This window comes from Narcine bancroftii, chromosome 11, assembly GCF_036971445.1.
Source record: "Narcine bancroftii isolate sNarBan1 chromosome 11, sNarBan1.hap1, whole genome shotgun sequence".
Taxonomy (NCBI): Eukaryota; Metazoa; Chordata; class Chondrichthyes; order Torpediniformes; family Narcinidae; genus Narcine; species Narcine bancroftii.
Window position 1 is genome coordinate 24,073,631 of NC_091479.1, and position 18,601 is coordinate 24,092,231.

The window sequence follows — 18,601 nt, forward strand, 5'->3', positions numbered from 1 at the left end:
CTCCAAAACATAGGGGGCTGTAGGTTAATTGGGTAGCATGGGTTTCAATGGCTGGAATTGGCTTCTTCCATGTTGTAAATAAAATGAACAAATAAGAAGAACAAAAAAGCCACATCCTTGTAAAATTTCTCTGTACTCTTGCAAACCTAATTATATTTTCCCGTAGGTTGGTGTCCAAACCTGAACACAATACTCCAAATGTGGACTCTTATACCACTTCAGTGTAACATCCTAACTCCTGCACTCAATACTTTGATTCATGAAGATGTGACAGAGAATATAGAAGTGTTTTTGGGAGATAAATTGGGAAAGGTTTGTTAGAGTAGGTCACACGCAAACACTTTAAAACAGATCTTATTTGAAATACTGGAGCTATGCTGGACATAGTGGCCTCTCACAACATTTTGCAAGAGCTTTGGAGTGCTCAAGAAATGTCACTAATGGATTATTGTTTACCAAGGCAACAGATGAAAGAGCAGACTGGAGCCGCTGCTGCCTGAAAGAAGAATTTGCTGTTGTAAGAGGGTCATGTGATTTTGTAAGCAGAGAGAGTCAAACAGGCTTTCTCTCATTGTGTGTGTGTGTGAGAGAGAGAGAGAGACAGACAGACAGAGAGAGAGAGACAGAGAGAGACAGAGAGAGACAGAGAGAGAGAGACAGAGAGAGAGAGAGAGAGAGAGAGAGAGAGAGAGAGAAGCAGAGATCACTTGACAGTGTCAGCCAGCAGAAGCTGCTGGGACTGAAACAGAACAAGCTGGCAAGCTTTTGGAAGACAGCCTGGTCGAAGCCCTTATAGTTCATTTAAGTGGAGAGGACTGGCTGTCTAATATTTCACTTGGAATAAGTGAAACAGAAAGGAACTCTTTGATGACCTAAAAGAAAGAGGTTATCATTTGGAGAACCCTGACGGGGCAAGTTTCATCAGCAAGACATTGGAGTGGCTGATTAAAAAGAAATCAGTTGTGGATGTCCTGGAACAACAAATCTTTGAAAATCAACAAGAACCTTCCTAAGCAGTAACCATTTACCTTTCAAGCACCAAAGCCTAGTGAACTTTATAATGTTAAATTCTGTGCACAGTATAAGAATTGACTGCAACCAGTGAACTTGGAGGAACGAGAAGTGAGATTGGACTGTGATCCAAAGAACTTTTCTGAACTTACACACACACACACACACACACACACACACACACAGACACATTACATGCATGTGCGCTTAGAATTTGAAGGGGGTTAAGTTAGGTTAGTTAAGTCAATCGTGATAAATTAAAGTGTGATTCTATTTTCATGTTCAAAGATAATTAAAAGCAACTTTTGTTTAAGTAACCATTTGTCTTGGTGAATATCTATTGCTGCTGGGTTTTGGGGTCCTCTGGGCTCGTAACAAAGGCCAAAGTACCAAAAGCTCTCTTTAGTATCTGTAAAGCTAATTTCAAGGAATTATGTACCTGAATTCCCAGATCCTTCTGTTTTGCCACACTTTGCAGTTCCGCAGTCTACCTGCATATTGGTACTCCTGTGACCATTGTTACTTGCCTTTCTTTCTGAACTTTTTTTCTTTACTTAATTTTCAATCATCATGAAGTTACAAAACAAATGAAATCAAACATTACAAATCTATACAATACCAAAACTGAACGACATGTTGATATACAAAGAAAGAAAAATCAATACATGATCACAATTATCAAATTCGGCACTATTCTTTATTACATACAAAATTATACACCGTGCCGATCCTTCAAAGAGAAAAAAGAAAAAGAGAAAGACCTCCCTCCCCCAAAGGAAAAGGGAAAAAGAGGTCATTCTCTCATATAATGTGACAAAATCATCTGTTTTCCAAAAGCATTAATTACTTACAGATGAAACATTATGTGATTCATCCAGAGCTTATTCCTCCCTGAAGGGGTAAATGTCTTGACATGGATATTGCTAGGGATACTAGAGATAGTGGTACTGGAAACATCTTAAATATGGGTTCTATATCCTTAAAAACATGTAACAATGTAAGTAATCTTCTCCAGGGAAAGACAACTATGAATTTCTGACTTCCAATGGGTAAGACACAGTTGGCAATCAGAGTTCCAAGTAATAGCTTGATTTTAGGTCTCATATCTGCTAATTTTCCCAATAAAAACAATTCTAGCACCTGAGGGTATTGAATTCCAGTAATTTGTTCCAAGAGATTCCCCAAATCTTCCCAGAAGGATCTCACCGTAGACCATGATCAGGTTGAATGCAAAACAGACCGCATCGAAAGCATAAATTGGATATTTAAGATTTCATTTTATTTAATTTTTGCAGAGTAAGTTACAACTGATACAAAAAATATTGCACCAGCCGATATCTTACATTAATTGCATTACTCATGTTGTCCAGACATAGGTCAGACCAGCAAAATGGATCAATTTCAATCCCTAAAGCTGATTCCCATCGCTCTCTTGATTTATCTAGCACTTGTTTAGGACCTGAAGTAAGAAATACATTTTTGAGATAAATTTCTTTGTGATCCCCTTTCAAACCAGAGTCTCTATTTCAGTACATTGCAGTAAGGTCAGCGCTAGACCTAATTTATCCCTTAAGTAAGATCTTAACTGAAGATAGCAGAAAAAGGATGTATCTAAATATCCAAATTTATTCGTGATTTGTTCAAATGTCATAAATTGCCCCTGTTCAAAACAATCTTCGATAGGTTTTATCCCTCTCTGAGACCAAGTTTCTAGAATTTTATTATCAATTGCTAATTAAATTAATTTATTATGAGCTCAGGGTGTTTTGGGTGAGAGGCCCCCAACACTAATTTGACCATTGAGTTTCTTCAAAATTGTAATAATATGTTTTAGTAAGGGGGCTTCTTTAGGATCAAATAGTAATTAAGAATTCAATTTATAGATAAAATTTTCGGCTATCTTCTCATCAACCTTTACCCAAGATGACTTGTCTCCTCTGTCAAAGAGGGAGATGACGAACTTCATTTGGGTTTCACAATAATCTTTTAAAAGTTTGGGAGCTTTAATCCTCCCAATTCATAATTCCAGGTTAATTTATTGATACTCTCCGAAACTTACCCTTTCACAGAAACTTCCTATTTAAATTCTGAACAAATTGTTGTGATACTAAAACAGGTAGGTTTTGGAAAAGATATTGTAATTTAGGCAATACATTCATTTTTATTCAATTGATCCTTCCAATCTAAGTAATTGAAAGAGTTATCCATTTATTTACATCATCCTCAATTTTCCAAAGCAAGAGTAGATCATTTAATTTATATAAATTCTCTAAGTTATTATCCATCTTAATACCTAAATATTTTACCCCATTAAGCAGCCACTTAAATTAACAGTCTCTTTTAACATGATCCTAATTCCCACCTGTCAGTGGCGGAACTTCACTTTTATCTCAATTAATTTTATAGCCAGAGAAAGTCCCGAAAAATTTCAATTTAGACTGCAATTTTTGTAATGAACTCACTGGGTCTGACAGATATATCAGAACATCTTCAATAAATAGATTGATTTTATGTTCTTCCTAGTTAATTCTTTTATGCCTGGATCTTGACGGATAGATTCCACTAGCGGTTCAATAGCCAGGACGAAAAGGGCTAGAGATAATGGACAACCTTGTCTACTAGATCTGACCATTAGTGATTATTCTAGCTTTAGGTTCATAATATAGAGCTTTAACCCAATTAATAAATACCTCTCCTAATCCACCAAAACTTTAAGTAAATAATCCCATTTAAGTCTATCAAAAGCTTTCTCCACGTCGAGGGCCAAAGCAACACTCAATTCATCCCTTCTTTGTGCCAGATGAACAATACTGAGCAGTCTGCTAACATTGGCCGCAGACTGCCTCTTCTGTTGGAAACCCGTCTGACCTACATTTATTAATTTAGGCAAATATGCTGCCAATTTATTTGCCAGAGCTTTAGCAATGATCTTATAGTCCGTACTCAATAATGACATGGGCCTATGACAGTTTCAATGGGTTCCCTATTTTTTTTTTGGGAATCACTGTAATAATTGCTACTTGCCACTGCTAGATCTAGTACCTCCATAAATAGAGATATCAATAAATCTTTATAAAATTCAGGTGGGAACGTGTATTCTCCCGGGGATTTATCAACTTGCAAGGATAACAATGCTTCCCCTATCTCAACTTGATTAAAGGGAGCATTTAAACCCCTCTGACTTCTCGATTCAAATTTGGAAGGTCAAATTGTGACAGGAAACTATTTTATTCAAATCCCTCACTAATTGGGATTCATGTAAAATAATTTAAAAGCTTCATTTATGTCCTTTGGTTTATAGGAGATCATGGTCGTGTTTGATGTAATTGCACTTAGAGGTTTGCTCTGATTTCAACTGCCAGGAGAGAAACTTGTGAGCTCCTTTCCCAAGCTCATCGTTACCTTTGTTTACATTTTGTAGTAATTGTTTCTACTTTATATTTGTTTATTGTATTGTACTCGAATTTCTTATTCAGTAGTCTTCTATGTTTTTTCCAAAGGGCTCTTTCTGAATTTCACTGGACTCTTGCTGTGATTTGCACAACAAATTACAACAGGACAATGTGTTGCTCATAAACAGGCCCTTCAGCCCACAATCTCTGTGCAAAACAGATTGGGAAATGAAACTAAACCTCTTCTGCCTGGAGGAGGGATGCATTGTCTGCATGCTTGCATGTCTATCTCAAGTCTCTTAAAAGCTACTATTGTATTTTTTTTTCCACTACCATCCCTGCAGCCCACCATTCTTGGGGGAAAAAACCTCCCACACTTCTTTAAATTTTCCCCTTCCTAGCTTCAATGCACATCCTCTCATATTTGACATTTTACCCTGGGGAAAAAAATTCTGAACATTTCCCTTGTCGATACCTCATGTAATGTTACACACTTCTATTGGATTTCGCCTCGGCTTCCAGAACTCCAGAGAAAACAACTCAAGTTTATCCAACTGCTCCTTTTATACTCGTTGCCTCATTGTGTGCCTGGCTATTCTAGTTCAGTTTTTGGTCAATGGTTTCCCCTCCCCAGCATATTAATAGTGGGGATTCAGTGAAATGTCAGAGAGTGACAGCTCGATTTCACATCATTGGTTGGCACTTGTGAGACACAAATCATTTGGTGGTGAGAACTGCTTCATGATGCTGCACATCATGCGATCAGCAAACAGCCTTAGAAATTAAGGTCAGTTATTGATGACCTAACCTTCAGTTAGTTCAACAACTCTACCCTTAGAAAGTCTTGCAGAATACCCTGTAGTCAAAATGATTGATGACCAACTATTACAGCCACCTTTCTTTGTGCTCGATATGACTTCACTCAGTGGAGGGTTTTCCCCGATAACCATTGACTTCAGTTCAGCCAAGGATCCATGGAAACATGAGCACTGATAGAAAATAGACAGCTATAAGGGCACATACTGAGTTATTTTTTGTTATTTCAATTTAGATATACAGCACAGTAACAGGCCTTTCTGGCTCATGAGCCTGTGCCACCCAATTAACCTAAAACCCCTGTTTATCTTTGAAACATGGGAGGAAACCACAGCATGCAGGTAAAACCCATGCAGACATGGGGAGAACATAGAATACATCACAGTACAGGCCCTTCTGCCCTTGATATTATGCCTACCCATATATTCCTTCCAAAAAGTACTAAACGATTCCTACTTCGTAACCCATTATTTTTCTTTCATCCATATGTCTAAGAGTCTGTAAATTCTCCCAATGTTCCAGCCCCCACCACCATCCCAGGGCCCCGCCAAGGCATTCCAGGGCCCCGCCAAGGCATTCCAGGGCCCCGCCAAGGCATTCCAGGGCCCCGCCAAGGCATTCCAGGGCCCCGCCAAGGCATTCCAGGGCCCCGCCAAGGCATTCCAGGGCCCCGCCAAGGCATTCCAGGGCCCCGCCAAGGCATTCCAGGGCCCCGCCAAGGCATTCCAGGGCCCCGCCAAGGCATTCCAGGGCCCCGCCAAGGCATTCCAGGGCCCCGCCAAGGCATTCCAGGGCCCCGCCAAGGCATTCCAGGGCCCCGCCAAGGCATTCCAGGGCCCCGCCAAGGCATTCCAGGGCCCCGCCAAGGCATTCCAGGGCCCCGCCAAGGCATTCCAGGGCCCCGCCAAGGCATTCCAGGGCCCCGCCAAGGCATTCCAGGGCCCCGCCAAGGCATTCCAGGGCCCCGCCAAGGCATTCCAGGGCCCCGCCAAGGCATTCCAGGGCCCCGCCAAGGCATTCCAGGGCCCCGCCAAGGCATTCCAGGGCCCCGCCAAGGCATTCCAGGGCCCCGCCAAGGCATTCCAGGGCCCCGCCAAGGCATTCCAGGGCCCCGCCAAGGCATTCCAGGGCCCCGCCAAGGCATTCCAGGGCCCCGCCAAGGCATTCCAGGGCCCCGCCAAGGCATTCCAGGGCCCCGCCAAGGCATTCCAGGGCCCCGCCAAGGCATTCCAGGGCCCCGCCAAGGCATTCCAGGGCCCCGCCAAGGCATTCCAGGGCCCCGCCAAGGCATTCCAGGGCCCCGCCAAGGCATTCCAGGGCCCCGCCAAGGCATTCCAGGGCCCCGCCAAGGCATTCCAGGGCCCCGCCAAGGCATTCCAGGGCCCCGCCAAGGCATTCCAGGGCCCCGCCAAGGCATTCCAGGGCCCCGCCAAGGCATTCCAGGGCCCCGCCAAGGCATTCCAGGGCCCCGCCAAGGCATTCCAGGGCCCCGCCAAGGCATTCCAGGGCCCCGCCAAGGCATTCCAGGGCCCCGCCAAGGCATTCCAGGGCCCCGCCAAGGCATTCCAGGGCCCCGCCAAGGCATTCCAGGGCCCCGCCAAGGCATTCCAGGGCCCCGCCAAGGCATTCCAGGGCCCCGCCAAGGCATTCCAGGGCCCCGCCAAGGCATTCCAGGGCCCCGCCAAGGCATTCCAGGGCCCCGCCAAGGCATTCCAGGGCCCCGCCAAGGCATTCCAGGGCCCCGCCAAGGCATTCCAGGGCCCCGCCAAGGCATTCCAGGGCCCCGCCAAGGCATTCCAGGGCCCCGCCAAGGCATTCCAGGGCCCCGCCAAGGCATTCCAGGGCCCCGCCAAGGCATTCCAGGGCCCCGCCAAGGCATTCCAGGGCCCCGCCAAGGCATTCCAGGGCCCCGCCAAGGCATTCCAGGCCCCCGCCAAGGCATTCCAGGCCCCCGCCAAGGCATTCCAGGCCCCCGCCAAGGCATTCCAGGGCCCCGCCAAGGCATTCCAGGGCCCCGCCAAGGCATTCCAGGCCCCCGCCAAGGCATTCCAGGCCCCCGCCAAGGCATTCCAGGGCCCCGCCAAGGCATTCCAGGGCCCCGCCAAGGCATTCCAGGGCCCCGCCAAGGCATTCCAGGGCCCCGCCAAGGCATTCCAGGGCCCCGCCAAGGCATTCCAGGGCCCCGCCAAGGCATTCCAGGGCCCCGCCAAGGCATTCCAGGGCCCCGCCAAGGCATTCCAGGGCCCCGCCAAGGCATTCCAGGGCCCCGCCAAGGCATTCCAGGGCCCCGCCAAGGCATTCCAGGGCCCCGCCAAGGCATTCCAGGGCCCCGCCAAGGCATTCCAGGGCCCCGCCAAGGCATTCCAGGGCCCCGCCAAGGCATTCCAGGGCCCCGCCAAGGCATTCCAGGGCCCCGCCAAGGCATTCCAGGGCCCCGCCAAGGCATTCCAGGGCCCCGCCAAGGCATTCCAGGGCCCCGCCAAGGCATTCCAGGGCCCCGCCAAGGCATTCCAGGGCCCCGCCAAGGCATTCCAGGGCCCCGCCAAGGCATTCCAGGGCCCCGCCAAGGCATTCCAGGGCCCCGCCAAGGCATTCCAGGGCCCCGCCAAGGCATTCCAGGGCCCCGCCAAGGCATTCCAGGGCCCCGCCAAGGCATTCCAGGGCCCCGCCAAGGCATTCCAGGGCCCCGCCAAGGCATTCCAGGGCCCCGCCAAGGCATTCCAGGGCCCCGCCAAGGCATTCCAGGGCCCCGCCAAGGCATTCCAGGGCCCCGCCAAGGCATTCCAGGGCCCCGCCAAGGCATTCCAGGGCCCCGCCAAGGCATTCCAGGGCCCCGCCAAGGCATTCCAGGGCCCCGCCAAGGCATTCCAGGGCCCCGCCAAGGCATTCCAGGGCCCCGCCAAGGCATTCCAGGGCCCCGCCAAGGCATTCCAGGGCCCCGCCAAGGCATTCCAGGCCCCCGCCAAGGCATTCCAGGCCCCCGCCAAGGCATTCCAGGCCCCCGCCAAGGCATTCCAGGCCCCCGCCAAGGCATTCCAGGCCCCCGCCAAGGCATTCCAGGCCCCCGCCAAGGCATTCCAGGCCCCCGCCAAGGCATTCCAGGCCCCCGCCAAGGCATTCCAGGCCCCCGCCAAGGCATTCCAGGCCCCCGCCAAGGCATTCCAGGCCCCCGCCAAGGCATTCCAGGCCCCCGCCAAGGCATTCCAGGCCCCCGCCAAGGCATTCCAGGCCCCCGCCAAGGCATTCCAGGCCCCCGCCAAGGCATTCCAGGCCCCCGCCAAGGCATTCCAGGCCCCCACAAATCTCTGTGTATACAACTTACCCTTCATGTCTCCCTCCCTTAACTTTGTACATATGTCCTCTGCTGTTTGCTGATCCTAGGAAACAGGTGCTGGCTGTCCACCCTATCCATGCCTTTTCTAATCTCTCTATCAAGTCTCCTCTCATCCTCCTACGCTCCAAAGAGAAAAGTCCCAACTCTGATAACCTTGCCTCGTAAGACTTTCCCAATCCAGGAAACATCCTGGTCAATCTCCTCTGAACCCTCCCCATAGCTTCCACATCCTTCCCATAATGAGGTGACCAGAACTGAACACAGAAAGTATGATCTTACCAGAGAGTTGTAGAGTTGCAATATGACTCTTTACTCCTAAACTCAATCCCTCTATTAATGAATCCCAACATCCCATAGGTCCTCTTAACTTTCCTATCAACCTGTGTAATGACCTTAAGGGATGTATGGATTTGAACCTCAAGGTCCCTCTGTTCACCCACACTCTTAATTAACCCTGTACTCAGCCTTCTGGCTTGTCCTTTCAAAATGCATCATCTTGCATTTATCCAGACTGAAATCCATCTGTCACTTTTCTGCCCAACTCTGTATCCTGTCTATATCCTCTTGTAACTTCAACAACCTTCAGCTCCATCCACAATTTCTCCAACCTTCTTGTCATCAGAAAACTTACTGATCCATCCTTTTGCCTCTTCATCCAGGTTATTTATAAAAATCACAAAGAGCAGAGGTCCCAGAACAGATCCTTGCGGCTCTCCACTAGTCACCGACTTCCAGGCAGAAAACTTTCCATCCACCACTACTCTCTGCTCTCATCTTCTAATCCATCTTCTAATCCAATGTTTTATCCACACAACTAGGATTTCACTAATCCTGTGCCTCATGACTTTCTGGATGAGTCTCTTGTGGGGGACGTACAAAATCCTCACAGACAGCACCAGATTCGAACCCGGGTCACTGGTTTTGCAAAAGGATTGCACTAACCATGCTGCCCCTCCAGAAATATTGAGGGATAGAGATTTATTGCTCAAGAAGTGGTCTTTCAGCGTCTCACATCTGTATTGACAGCAATGGTATTCAAGTGTAATCCCACACTTGCTCTGTCAATAGCCTTGGTGGTAATCCACATAATAACACTTGTATATAGTTTTCAGCAAAAGGAGGTGTAAGGTGCTCCTTCTATGTGATAGATGACAATCTGCTTCCATTATTCTTGCAAACAATATTTCTACTCCTTCCTTCTTCAATTTCATCCACCCTATCATTGGTTCAAGTAAAACACACCAAGATCCTGGAGGAACTCAGCTAGTCTTCTTAGTGTCTGTAGGAGACCAAGATATATTGCTGATGTTTCGGGCCTGAGCTCTTCTTCAAGGAATAAGCCAGAAGCAGGAAATCTCAGAATTCAAACAATGCTGGCTGGGGGAAGAATCCAGTCCCACAAAAGGTGTTAATCGGGTATGATCAGGGACAAGGTAAGAATTTATCATGTTTGTGCGAAAGGAGATGGAATGGAGAGACAGAGGTTTAATGAAAGCCAGAGAAGTCGATATTAATGGAGGGGGCCTAGTCAGAAGATGAGATGTGGTTTCTCCAAATTGCAGCTGGTCTCAGCCTGGCAGTGCATGAGACCATGGACAGACGTGTCAGCAAGGGAAGCCATGGAGAATTGTACTGGATGGCCACTGGGAGATTATTGCGGGGGACAGAGCTGAGGTGCTCAACAATCTCCCAGTAAGCATCCAGTCTCTCCGACGTCGAGGAGACCACAGCGGGAGCACTGGATGCAGTAGATGACCCCTGCAGATTCACAAGCGAAATGTTACTCCACTTGGAAGGACTGTTTGGGCCCCGAATAGTGGTGAGGGAGGAGCATCTCCAGGCGCAAGTGGAGCATCTCCTGCAGTCACAGGGGTAGGTCCCAAGGGGATGATTGGTGGGGAAGGAATAGACAAGTAAGTCACGAAGGGAGCGGTCTTTGCAGAGAGGGGAATATGCGTCTAGTGGTGGGGTCATGTTGTAGGATGTGTTGGTTGCGGGAAGATATGCAGCTGAGCACCGAGTTGATGATGGTAGAGGGAGAGCCCCATTGCTTGAAGAAGGAGAACATCTCTGATGATCTGGCATGGAAGTTCTCATCCTGAGTGCAGATATGATGAAGTTCTCACTTCGTCTCTGTCCACCGCAATAACATGGATCTCCCAGTGGCCATCCATTTCAATTCACCATCCCGTTCCTTTGCAGACGTACCTGTCCATGGTCTCATGCACTGCCAGACTGAGACCATGCGCAAAATGGAGGAACAATACCTCATCGTCCAACTGGGCACCCACCAACCAGCATTAATATAGACTTCTCTGGCTTTCATTAAACCACTCCCCCATTTCTTCCCCCATCGCCTTTCCCCATCTCTGTCTCTCCATTCCGTTTCCTTTTGCAAAACATGATAAATTCTTACCTTGTCCCTTATATGCAATTAACACCTTTTGATGATCTGGATTCCTCCCCCAGCCAGCATTGTCTGAATTCTGAGACTTCCTGAGATTTCCTGCTTCTGGCTTATTCCTTGAAGAGGGACTCAGTCCGATATTTCGGCAATGTATTTTTGTTTCCTGTAGACACTGAAAAAACCGGCTAAGTTCCTCCAGTATTTCAGTGTGTTTTTAGTACAATCACAACATCTGCAGTCTTTCGTGTTTCACTCTAGTTCCTGGTCCTTCCAGTTCACCTGGCACAGCCTTTTATAATTATAGACACCTACAATCAATCTCCTCTTAAAACACATTGCTTCAAATAAAACAGACCAACTTAGACAAATTCCCATTGTGATTAACATTTTACAGTCTCAGTGTTTCCAATACTAAGAGCTCCCTACAAAGAACTTACCTGCAAACTTCCAAAATCCAGAATCAATAAACTTGAATTTGGATTGTAGAAACCCGTCCGGGGAACAACGAGGTAGGATGGCTTCAAATTGATTTGGATGTCAAAGGATTTGCGAGTTTCAATAATGTATGACAAGCCTGAGAAAATATTTTCAAGCAAACAGAAATTTTTAAGAGAGAAACAAGGACATTTATTGCTAAGAAATTCAGAATCGTGGTGTGTGATGTAATTTTATTTGCAGTTTAATACATTTTAGATTTTTACCTGTTGCAGTCTTTTCTTTGAATTTTTCCAGCTTTAGCAAAGTAGCTGAAGTTAGTTGTTCAAGATCAACTCCTCTATTAGTCTGAAAAAACTCCACCAAACTGTTGATTGTTTGCTGCAAAATGAGATGACGCTTAATTTTAATTACTTAAAGGAATGGAGGCAAACAATATTTCAAAGTGCATTCACAGGACCCATATACATTCAAGGTGAGAGTTAAATGATTTAAAGGAGATTTGAGGCAGTTTTTTCTCCAAAGGCAAGTGTACATGTGGAACAAGCTGCCAGAGGCAGGGATAATTATAATTAAAAGACGTTTGGACAAGTATGTACTGTATACAGTAAGAAAGATTTGGAGGGTTTGAGCCAAATACAGGCAACTGAGATGATTGTCAAAAAGCATCTTGGACTTCATGGATGAGATGGGTCCATTTCCATGCTATACAACAGTAAACAAAAAACTATCAATCTACAAATTAAACACTGTGGGATGAGAAAATATAATTTGGTCCATCAAGGTTCACCAGCAACTAATTGAACTTTGAATGTACTTCCTCTTCTTCAATTCTATTTTACTTTGTGTATTATATAAAATCTTCTGGGTAAAATACTCATTGCATCCAACAATTTTGATTTAATTTTCACATTTCTAAAAATGCACATTTTCTCTTCCTAAAAAAAAACAATTATTGGGGTTCACTTTGCCTGCATCATTTAATCCTTTATTTAACTTTATGAAGTTCTCTCCAAAACTCTACTACAAAAACTTAAACTTTGAAATAATCTCACATTCTTTCCAACTCATTTTTTTATCATTAGGGTAATTTCTGTCCCCATCTTCCACAAACAACAGACATTTTCATGTTAGATTCTTTCAGTGTAATCGGTAAGCAATTGCATTTCCCAGGTGTGATTTAAAACAAAAATTTTCAGGCGGTATCATCACAAGTATACTGCTCGGTACACCGACCAGGCGGATTTATCACATGTATACTGCTCAGTGCAGAGACCAGGCGGTATCATCACATGTATACTGCTCAGTGCAGAGACCAGGCGGTATCATCACATGTATACTGCTCGGTACAGAGACCAGGCGGTATCATCACATGTATACTGCTCGGTACAGAGACCAGGCGGTATCATCACATGTATACTGCTCGGTACAGAGACCAGGCGGTATCATCACATGTACACTGCTCGGTACAGAGACCAGGCGGTATCATCACATGTATACTGCTCGGTACAGAGACCAGGCGGTATCATCACATGTATACTCCTCGGTACAGAGACCAGGCGGTATCATCACATGTATACTGCTCGGTACAGAGACCAGGCGGTATCATCACATGTACACTGCTCGGTACAGAGACCAGGCGGTATCATCACATGTATACTGCTCGGTACAGAGACCAGGCGGTATCATCACATGTATACTGCTCGGTACAGAGACCAGGCGGTATCATCACATGTATACTGCTCGGTACAGAGACCAGGCGGTATCATCACATGTATACTGCTCGGTACAGAGACCAGGCGGTATCATCACATGTACACTGCTCGGTACAGAGACCAGGCGGTATCATCACATGTACACTGCTCGGTACAGAGACCAGGCGGTATCATCACATGTATACTGCTCGGTACAGAGACCAGGCGGTATCATCACATGTATACTGCTCGGTACAGAGACCAGGCGGTATCATCACATGTATACTGCTCGGTACAGAGACCAGGCGGTATCATCACATGTACACTGCTCGGTACAGAGACCAGGCGGTATCATCACATGTATACTGCTCGGTACAGAGACCAGGCGGTATCATCACATGTATACTGCTCGGTACAGAGACCAGGCGGTATCATCACATGTATACTGCTCGGTACAGAGACCAGGCGGTATCATCACATGTATACTGCTCGGTACAGAGACCAGGCGGTATCATCACATGTATACTGCTCGGTACAGAGACCAGGCGGTATCATCACATGTATACTGCTCGGTACAGAGACCAGGCGGTATCATCACATGTATACTGCTCGGTACAGAGACCAGGCGGTATCATCACATGTATACTGCTCGGTACAGAGACCAGGCGGTATCATCACATGTATACTGCTCGGTACAGAGACCAGGCGGTATCATCACATGTATACTGCTCGGTACAGAGACCAGGCGGTATCATCACATGTATACTGCTCGGTACAGAGACCAGGCGGTATCATCACATGTATACTGCTCGGGACAGAGACCCGACAGTATCATCACATGTATACTGCTTGGTAAAGAGACCAGGCGGTATCATTACATTTCTACTGCTCAGATCGGAGACCAGGCGGTGTCATCACATGTCTACTGCTCAGATCGGAGACCAGGCGGTGTCATCACATGTATACTGCTCAGTACAGAGATCAGGCGGTATCATCACATGTATACTGCTTGGTAAAGAGACCAGGCGGTATCATTACATGTATAATGCTCGGGACAGAGACCAGGCGGTATCATCACATTTCTACTGCTCAGATCGGAGACCAGGCGGTGTCATCACATGTATACTGCTCAGTACAGAGATCAGGCGGTATCATCACATGTATACTGCTTGGTAAAGAGACCAGGCGGTATCATTACATGTATAATGCTCGGGACAGAGACCAGGCGGTATCATCACATGTATACTGCTTGGTAAAGAGACCAGGCGGTATCATTACATGTATAATGCTCGGGACAGAGACCAGGCGGTATCATCACATGTATACTGCTCGGTACAGAGACCAGGCGGTGTCATCATATGTATACTGCTCAGTACAGAGACCAGGCAGTATCATTACATGTATACTGCTCGGTACAGAGACCAGGCAGTATCATTACATGTATACTGCTCGGTGCAGAGACCAGGCGGTATCATCACATGTACACTACACGGGACAGAGACCAGGCGTTATTATCACATGTATACTGTTCAGTACAGAGACCAGGCGGTATCATCACATGTATACTGCTCGGTACGGAGACCAGGTGGTATCATCACATGGAAACAGCTCAGTACAGAGACCAGGCGGTATCATCACATGTACACTGCTCGGTACAGAGATCAGGCGGTATCATCACATGTACACTACTCGGGACAGAGACCAGGCGGTATCATCACATGTATACTGCTCAGTACAGAGACCAGGCGGTATCATCACATGTACACTACTCGGGACAGAGACCAGGCGGTATCATCACATGTACACTACTCGGGACAGAGACCAGGCGGTATCATCACATGTACACTACTCGGTACAGAGATCAGGCGGTATCATCACATGTACACTACTCGGGACAGAGATCAGGCGGTATCATCACATGTACACTACTCGGGACAGAGACCAGGCGGTATCATCACATGTACACTACTCGGTACAGAGACCAGGCGGTATCATCACATGTATACTGCTCGGTACAGAGACCAGGCGGTATCATCACCTATATACTGCTCGGTACAGAGACCAGGCGGTATCATCACCTATATACTGCTCGGTACAGCGATCAGGCGGTCTCATCCCATGTATACTGCTCAGTACGGAGACCAGGCGGTATCATCACCTGTATACTGCTCGGTACAGCAATCAGGCCACCCTAACCCTAACCCCATCTACTTTCATTCATCATTCTCGTGCTCAAGAGAGCAAGTTGTCCTGCCTCAATGACTATCAGCTGGTGCCATTGACTTCACTGTGATAGGACTTTGAGGGGTTGGTAATAGAGAGAATTAACTGTATCAGGAATTGCCTGGATCCACTTCAGTTCATCTATTGTCACTGCCTATCATCTCGCTGGCCCTCCATTCCATGTTAGATCGCCTTGATCTACATCTGTGTTCATTCAGTGCAGCTCGGCATTCAACACCACCATACTAAAACTCAGAATCAAGCAAAAGAATCTTGGACTCTATGGAACCCTCTGCAAATGGATCCTTGAATCTTCATTGGTAAACCCCAATCAGTGCAGATCACATCACCTCCTCCATAATGACCATCAACACAGGGGCATCCTAAGCGCTGTGTACTCAATTCCCTACTCTATTCCCTGTTGACTCATGACTACTTAGTCCCAACACCCTCTCCAACATCACCATTGTTAGCCAAATAACTGGAAATGATGAGTGAGAATACAGGATGGAGATCAAGAATATAGATGTGTGGTGCCAGAACAACAATCTTCCTCTCAACTTCACCAAAGCGTAAATTTATTGTTAATTTTAGGAAGGAGAGGCCAAGAGATGAACCATTTGACTGGGAGGGACGTGAACAGAATCTTCAAGTTCTTGGAAGTCCATATTTAATGTGCTCCTAAAGCCAGCACATTGAGGCAATAAGAAGGCACACTAGCTCCTCTACTTTCTCAGGTATCTGAAATGATTTGGCATGTCGTCAGATTTCAAACTTCGACAGGTGAACTGTAGAAAGAATACCCAATGGTTGCAAAACAGCCTGGCTTGGAATACAAGAGTCCAGGAACACAAATGGCAGCAGAAGATAGCAAACAGAGCCAGGTCCTTCACCGGCTTTGCCCTCCCATCGGTTGCAGACATCTATGTGAGGCACAGTCTCAAGAAGGCACCAACATCAGAAGATCCACAACACCCTGATCACAACCTCTTCTCAGTGCTATCTTCAGATAGAAGTCAAAAAAGCCTGAAAAACCAGCACCTCTGGGTTCAAAAGCAGTTTCTTTCCAACAACTATCAGGCTCTTGACCTTCTGTTGCAACATTTTTTTGTTTCTGTGAATATTTATTATCTATGTTCAGTATTTATTAAGACAGTCAATACAGGTTTTCTTTAAAAATACCTGTTTGGCTGCAACAAGTAAAAATTTTGGTCATTTGCACATATCAATAACTCTTTATGCTCTCCATATTTCCCCTCCCTGTGCTCCTAGATTCCTCATACCCTCTCAAGGGAGTCCCTCATTATTAATTTATTAATACGGTTCTGTTCATACATCATCACACATTTTTACTTAAAAGGTTTGTCACATAGATCTTGATGCTATTTCTTTAAACGTGCCTCTAAACTACCCATTTTATTCTTATTTACTATATTGGCTGGTTCAGACCTCTGTATATCACATGTCTGCCTAATCATATATCTCATCAAATTAACACATTGCCTAACCAAGACAGGAATAATAAGTGGGATGGGACAGGAAATAGAATTCAAACTGTATTTCTGGATAAAATTAACCTTAAATAGGTCTGAGGCTAGAACTCAACTATAAATACAAAGGTCACACATGAAAAGTGTTGGATAAAGATACCAGCCAATGAGCTGGGATCAGAATCGAATATTGGTATATCAGACTCTCGAATGCTGGGAGTCGGTGAGACCTGGGAAGAGGTATGTTTAGGAACAGAATTTGTTTGCTTCCTTTTAATTGAACTGTAGCCACTTGGCCCCCTGAACTCACATCAGTTCGCTGAGATTAATGACATCACTTCAAATGTGCTGAATTTCTGGAAACATTTTTGGACATTGAATGCAAGGAAACGTACTTCAAGAGAAAAATATCATCAACAATATGCAAAGGGATCCACACTTACGGCGTCATAAATAAGCTCCACGGGTTGAGACTGGACATTTAATAGCTGATCTGCGTTGCTTCCTTCTGGATTAATCTCAAAACAGACATTGAGCAAAGAGGAATCGATGCCTCCAAGAGATGCCAAGAGAGACGGAACTGTATCCTGATTTTTCAGTCCTGTAACATACCAGTGTTGCAATCTGGCCTCCACTCTGCAAAAGGCAAGCTTGCATTAACCAATGTAGTACAACTCTACAGAGAAATTATCAGACATAATTGTAAGGACCCCTACCACTCCGCACATAGCATCCTTCTGCTATTCTGGTAGAATTAGAGCCAGAACCACCAAGATGAGAAACTGCTTCTTTCCGCTGACAGTGAGACTGCGGAATGACTAATTTACTGCTCATAATGACTCGACTACAGTAAAAGTCCAAGTATCTGGCACTCAATCAAACAGAAACCCAAACAACTGGCACAAAAAAAAGGAAACAAATAAATAAATAGAATTTTAAATAAAAGTTTAAAACTGTAAAAGTAATTGTTCCCCAAAACAACACACAACCCCTTTGTGAAGATGAGAACAAACCTTCAGTCAGTGAAGAACTCCAGTCGTGCCCCACCCGCAGCAGCTGTTTGAATGAGTTTCAATAAAGTTATGTTTGAATAAAATGGTGGCCCCCAGGATGGAGAGCCAGCCAATGTCACTTGCAGCTGGGGCGACTCTCCCACAGTGTCTCCCTATCCCTGCCTAGTAAGAATCTTTTATCTTTATTTGTATTAGGTCTATTAGTAAAGCTTTATCTTTAAACTTGGGGGAGGGCAGGTGCACGATTAGCATAGTGCCAGCAATCAGGACTGGGGTTCGACTCTTGCGCCGTCTGCGTGGGTTTTCTCTGGGAGCCCTGGTTTCCTCCCTCAAGAAATTAATGACCAGTTTTATTCATTTTATTAAAAATTATATACTTCTGAGGGGAAACAGGATAATGGTTCTATTGACTCTTACTTATCTAAATTAAAGTTAGATGTATCTAAATTAAAGTATTAGATGGAAATGAGGTTCAGGAATTGGAATCTTCATTTATGGATTTTGAAATTAAGGAAGCTATTCAGGAAATGCCTAATGGAAAGTCCCCAGGGGATGATGGATTTCCTGGGGAATTTTATAATTTTTTTTATGATGATTTCTCTAATGTATTTGGAGAAGTGTTGAATCAAGTTACTGAAGATCAGAAGTTACCAGAATCATGTTCAAGTGCTTTAGTAACTGTCATTCCAAAAAAAGATAGAGATCCATTAAAAGTGTCTTCATATAGACCTATTTCTTTACTAAATGTACATCATAAAATTATAGCGAAAGTATTAGCTAATAGAC

At 45.6% G+C, this 18,601-nt stretch overlaps 1 protein-coding gene across 6 annotated transcripts in view; it reads right to left on the minus strand.

Annotated features, from left to right (window-relative positions):
• The window catches only part of vps13c (vacuolar protein sorting 13 homolog C), a 425,868-nt gene that overhangs the window by 287,863 nt on the left and 119,404 nt on the right, over positions 1–18,601 (minus strand). For all 6 annotated transcript variants that reach the window (XR_011346402.1, XM_069902927.1, XM_069902926.1 and 3 more), the window contains 3 exons: positions 17,246–17,438; positions 11,662–11,776; positions 11,398–11,534 (listed from right to left, as the gene is read on the minus strand). Coding sequence is in view for 5 of the 6 variants with exons in the window: in XM_069902927.1 (XP_069759028.1) it covers positions 11,398–11,534; positions 11,662–11,776; positions 17,246–17,438 (445 nt within the window). In the remaining variant the exon portion in view is untranslated. The remainder of the gene's footprint in view (positions 1–11,397; positions 11,535–11,661; positions 11,777–17,245; positions 17,439–18,601) is intronic.